The sequence below is a fragment of the Glycine max genome, chromosome 1 (assembly GCF_000004515.6).
Source record: "Glycine max cultivar Williams 82 chromosome 1, Glycine_max_v4.0, whole genome shotgun sequence".
Taxonomy (NCBI): Eukaryota; Viridiplantae; Streptophyta; class Magnoliopsida; order Fabales; family Fabaceae; genus Glycine; species Glycine max.
The window spans coordinates 26,675,422-26,681,690 of NC_016088.4; the positions used below are offsets into that span (position 1 = coordinate 26,675,422).

The window sequence follows — 6,269 nt, forward strand, 5'->3', positions numbered from 1 at the left end:
GTGACTGAGGATGGACTTGGTGAAGGGTTATATGATGTTGGGGTTTTATAACTCCGACGACGGTCAAGGAAATCCTCCTGCAATTTGGCCAGTGCTGTGGTCTGTGGTAAGGAAATAGGTTGCAGGGCTTGAACCTCTTGACGAATTTTTGGCGAGAGACTGAAAATAAAGCAAATAAGGAGGAAAGGAAGGGGCAACCCATTTATATGATTAGCTAGGCACTCAAATTCTGTTAAATATTCATTGACTGTTCCCCATTGAGAGAGTTTGAACAGTGCTCCTTTGGACTTGTCGTAGTATGTCGGAGCAAACCTGGTTTCCAACACTTGAAGAAATTCGGGCCATGGCGTGATAAAACTGTTCCGGTGTGACCATTGGAACCAGCTGAGGGTCGGGCCGTCCATGTAAAAGGAAACTACCGTGATGCGCTCTTCTTCAGGAGTACCTTGGTATTCGAAGAATTGGGAGATCTTAAAGATCCATCCCAATGGGTCATGACCGTCACATCTCGAAACCTCGAGTTTGACGTGAGTGAGGACGTGAGGGAAGAGTGGATGGGGTTGGTGGCACATAAATGGTGGTGAGGTGGTTGAGCAGTCGAGAAAGGTGTTGACTTTAAAAGCTAAGTTAGAGTGTTTGGAAGCAAGGGATTTAGCTGGGATAAGGCATCTTCAAGCCTATCGGTGGTTGTTTTGCGCATTCTGTGGTCAGATGAGGGATAAGGGACCTCTTTAAAGGCAAAGTAAATTTCTGAAATTCATACTCTACTTTTTATTCATTTCGGTATTCTATTTATATAGGCTATGGTGCTGATCATTCATTGGATCCTATAACAGAATTCCACTACTAACAATATTGCATTGTTAACAGAATTATCATTGCACTACTACGATTGCTACACGTAATCTTCAAGGTATGCTGGTCTGTTTGCACTCCTTTTGGGCCTGCTAGCTTGGGCTTCCTTTGCAGTATCAGTATCAGGTAAGCTTAGGTTCTGGTTGCTATCAGTGGCGCTAGTTTGTTCGCTGGTGTGTGATGGAGATCAATGATCTAAACAAGAGGTAAATATAAGTGATTTATTGATGTTTTGCGGGGTTCCAATTACAAGAGCTTGCGTGAAGAGAGTTAAAGAGGTTATACTAAACATAAACGTTTAGAATTTATACAAATTTAGTCTTAGATAGTATAACTTGGGTATAATTAATTGAAGCTTTGGAAGATTAAATGGCTAAAAGTACAACAAGGCTTAAAATATGTATTGACATTAATATGAGCGGCAATGCATGATTAATAAGATCTAATTTGGACTTCTAATTCTGTCAAAAAAAATTTGGACTTCTAATAATCTAATAATTTGATATTTTTATTTGTTGTTTATATTTTTTTTTAATAGTTTAGAACCTCTTTCTTATTAGACTTAAGGGCTTTTTTATTTTTGATTATGACATTTTTTTATTCCGAGACCTAAGGGCTTTAGACTACCTTTCATAAGGTGACAATTCATTTATTTTGGTGGTTGAACATTGCTTTAAAGGGTTGTAATAACGTATTAGAATAATATCAAGAATTATGAGCAGATATTTTAATAAGTTTTTACCTTTTAGGTTTGAGATTGCAAAGTTTTCATTAAGACAGATTATCGTTTGAGAAAAATGTGTTTTTAGTCTTATATTTTTGGTTAACTTTGGTTTTGGTATATGTACTTTCAAGTTGTGGATTTTAATCCTTTAACTTTTTAAAATATGTAAATTTAATCCCTTTTCAATTTTAAACTTAAAATTCTTCAACTCTTCACAGGCAAAATCAAATCTACATTATAATAAAATCATTCAAATATTTTTTTGTCCTAGATAAAAAAATCAGGGATATTCCATAATTTATTTGGTCAAAAACTAATAATGCATGTTATTTTAAAAAATATATACTCGTAGTAATCACCTTAGTTACCATAATTACTTGTTTTGTTTAAATTATTAAAAAAAATCTAGCAGCAAGACAAAAAAAAATCAATGTATGTTAAGGTAAAACAAAAACATTTTTAGTGACTCATGTCCAAATTCCCCACCAACAAGTGAAGGAGAAGAGGAGTACGAAACTTATGTTCTGAATGAATTTTGAGTGAGAAAAAATTCCTAACCCCAATTACACTTAGCTCCAATTAAAAATTTTCCTAGTATCAAACACAATAAGAAGTATGAAGTGAGAGGCTTTGCAAAGTATGTAATTATATTAAACTTAAAAGAAATATCCGTATAATTTACTATCAACTATTACAATTCAATTATAGTGTATATTAATAATGTAATTTTTTATATTATCATTCGATCATAAATTATTATATATAATAAATATCATTAATGTTTATAATAATTATTTTAAAATATATATTTATAATAATTTTTATTTACTTAACAGTGTAAAAATCTTTGAATCTTGATAGTGTAATAATAATAATAATAATAATAATAATAATAATAATAATAATAATGAGTTATAGAAGGAAGTAAGAAATTCTGCAAAAAGAGAAGAAAAGAGTAAAAAAATAAATAGAAAATACATAAAGCATGATAATATTGGAAGGTGAAATTAAAACATTCGTATAAATGACAAAAAGTAATTTCCACCATGATCCTTATCTTATGTTTTTAATTCATAAAAAAATGATAATCATAGTAAAGATCACACAAGGGGTCGCGCAGCCTATACCATGCCTGCTCTCACCCTTGAATGAAACATTATCTCGGGCAAAACCGTAAATATAGCTACGTTTTAACAACGTTTCAAAGACATTAAAAAAGACACTCCCAATATAATGTTCCACGTCACACCGGTAATATCCTACGTGCCAATGTAACCTCGGCCAAGTTAGAATAATTCTTCCATGCATTTTTCTTTTTTAAAAATAACTGTACCTCGCGCGTGATTACACATTAAATAACAATTAACTAACTAATTAATTAATGACATTGATTAAGAATTTTTTATTAAGATATACAAAATTATATTACTCATAATTCTTTTTTATATTTTCTTATGTTTTTAAAGTAAATACATTTTTTAATCAATGTCCTTAACTAAAGATATTATTTAATTAAAGATATTGATTAACAAGATTTTTAATTATTTAATTACAATTAATGGTTCCAACTCCCACTTCCGTCAACAACGACAGATTCAGACGCGAAACCACGTAATAATAATAACAACAACGCACACATTTCGAAGCTATACTATATAAAGCCAGAGACGCGTCTTTCCAGCCTGGCTTCTTACCATGTTGTTCTATTCGGGGCCCACACCCCAACAAAACCCTAGTTAAATCCCCAAAATACCCCTAGATCTTCACAAAAATACTCTCCCTCACTCTTCACTCTGGTTTCGATTCCCCCATTTCCTCACCATGCCACCGAAACTCACACTCGTGTTGGTGGTGCTGTTTTTCGCCCCCGTTGACGCGCATTTTCCGGCAACCGGAGAGCTTCCAACGTTCCGCGAGGCGCCGGCATTCCGCAACGGAAGAGAATGCCGCAACCGCGCGCGGAGCGACTCCGTGATCCACATCGCGATGACGCTGGACGCGACCTACCTCCGCGGCTCCGTCGCCGGTGTGTTCTCCGTCCTGCGGCACGCATCATGTCCGGAGAACATCGTGTTCCACTTTATCGGCACCACGCGCCGAAGCACGGAGCTCCGCCGCATCATTACCGCGACGTTCCCGTACCTCGCCTTCTACCTGTACCAATTCGACGCGAACCTCGTCCGCGGCAAGATCTCGTATTCAATCCGACGCGCGCTAGATCAACCGTTGAACTACGCGCGCATGTACCTCGCGGATCTTCTTCCGGCGACCGTCCGGCGAATCATCTACTTCGACTCCGACCTCATCGTCGTTGATGACGTGGCGAAGCTATGGAGCATTGATCTCCACGCGCGCGTGCTCGGCGCTCCCGAGTACTGCCACGCTAACTTCACGAACTACTTCACGCACCGCTTCTGGTCGAACCCTAGCTACGCGGCGTCGTTTAAGGGACGTGACGCGTGCTACTTCAACACTGGCGTAATGGTTATCGATCTATGGAAGTGGCGCGAGGGAAGGTACACGGAGAAGCTCGAGAGGTGGATGCGGATCCAGAAGCGGAACCGCATCTATGAGCTAGGTTCATTGCCGCCGTTTCTGCTTGTTTTCGCCGGCGACGTGGAGCGCGTGGAGCACCGGTGGAACCAGCACGGCCTCGGCGGCGATAACCTCGAAGGTCTCTGCCGAGATCTGCATCCCGGTCCGGTGAGTTTGCTTCACTGGAGCGGCAAGGGGAAGCCGTGGCTGCGAATCGATTCAAAGAAGCCGTGTCCGTTGGATAGTCTTTGGGCTCCGTACGATCTCTTCCGTCACTTGCCGTCGCTGTTCTCCGATTCATAGCTAGGGTTTTGGTGCGGGTGCATGGGCTTTTGACGTGGGGAGTGCCTCACTTGATTGCTGCCACTTGCTCCTCCTCGTCGTCGTCGTCCAGCTGAAAGGAAGTGTGATTGGAAATGACGGAAAAGGACACGCGAGTGTGAGGGAGATGTGATACGTGGATAAAGGGTGACGTGGCTATGTGTTTGGATGATATGATATTATACGGTGACCTATTTTGAGTTTGGATGATGATGATGATGATTGGGTTGCGATGGTTATTAATTTTGTACAGTATTGGTAGGTAGATAGTGCAGTTTACACTCTTGCCCCTTGTGGTAGGGTATGCGCGTTAGGCACTCTTCACCGGTTCTTAGTTCTTACACTTGGATGGAGGGTTTCTTCGCCTAAGTTCTAGTGTTCGTTTATTTTTTGTTCAAATAAAAGGAACTAAAAGAGTGTAGTGTGGCGGGTGGTATGGTTGACGGGGCAATTATCATTTTGTTTCAGTGAGACCAAATAGAAAATATCAAAATACGAGTTCGACACAGCAATGTTTTCAGATTAAAAACACTGTTGTCATAAGCAGTGTTAAGAATCTGTTTATTTTAGTTTTTAGGAAAATTATTTTTGAAAATTTCCAGTGTATTTCTTTAAGGATTGAACTTTAACAAGGTTATATTTATATTGTTTTGAATTTTGAGAAGTTATTTTGGAATAAACAATTGAAATGATCATGAAATTTTAAGATAATCTTTTTAGAATTATAATAAAATAAAAATTGGTTACTCTTTTATATTTTCTGAAAATGTTTTCTTAAAAAACAGATTACTCAAAATAGATCTTAAATTTGTCCTAATCAAGATGCCATTTCACTGAGTTTAAACTAAATATGTCCAAGTAATCTTCTTTATGAAAGGACTTGTTTTTTTCTTACATTCTTAGTGGTATTTAAATTTTTGAAAAATTGTCATTTTTTTAAAAGCTATTTAATTTTGTACTTTATAATTTTAGGAAAATTTGTTAAGGTCAATCAATCTAGTGGTAGAAGATTTTATATATTTTGCATGAGATTTTTAAATTCAAACTCTATTACTATTATTATGTACTAGTATATGAAAAAAATTAAATATTTTTTTATATGACATTGCACATGGAGCAAGTATTGCCCATATTGTTGGTAAGCAAAACAAGCACCAAGGTAAGTGTCACGACAACCATCAAGTCTTAAAAAGGTGAAGTTGTCACTCATATTGCCTTAATTTGAAGTTCCTTTAGAAACTTAGATGTGAAGATAGGATAGAATATACAAACATGATATGATAAGAATAGGATAAGCTTTAATCTTATCCAATATATGATATGTACCATGATACGAACCAAATAACTATAGTGAGATGGTAGTGACGACGATGATAGTGACAATGGTGGTGATAGTTACACTGACAATAATGGTGATGACACTAGTAGTGATAGTTACAGTAACAATAATGGTGGTGACATTAGTAGTGATGATGGCTGCGACAACGACAATGGTAATGAGTGATAGCAGCGATAATGGTGGTGTTTCTTATGGCGACAATGGTGGTGGTGATGATGGTGGTAATGATGGTGGTGACAATAGTAGTAATGGTGATGGTTAGGATGGTGACAATGATGACGACAATGATAGTGATGAGTGGTGAGACACTGGTGGTGACTATGATGGAAATGATGGTGGAGACAATTGTAGGAGTGACAATGATAGTGATGGTGGTTATTATGGTAGCAATGGTGATTGCGGTGACGATGGTGGAATGGTGACAATAATGGCGGTGATGATGGTGGTAGTGGTTGTTATGATAAAGATGGTGGTGGCGACAATGACGATAGTAAC

General features: G+C 37.6%; 1 protein-coding gene across 1 annotated transcript; it reads left to right on the top strand.

Annotated features, from left to right (window-relative positions):
- The first annotated feature begins 3,059 nt into the window (after positions 1-3,059).
- Positions 3,060-5,138, top strand: LOC100778054 (probable galacturonosyltransferase-like 3). Its single transcript, XM_003516805.5, has one exon. It carries the CDS (start codon positions 3,401-3,403, stop codon positions 4,415-4,417), a length of 1,017 nt encoding a protein of 338 aa, XP_003516853.1. The 5' UTR covers positions 3,060-3,400; the 3' UTR covers positions 4,418-5,138.
- The last annotated feature ends 1,131 nt before the right edge of the window (positions 5,139-6,269 follow it).

Coding starts and splice junctions, on each gene's coding strand:
- LOC100778054 (XM_003516805.5), top strand. CDS start 3,401: ATGCCACCGAAACTCACACTCGTGTTGGTGGTGCTGTTTTTCGCCCCC.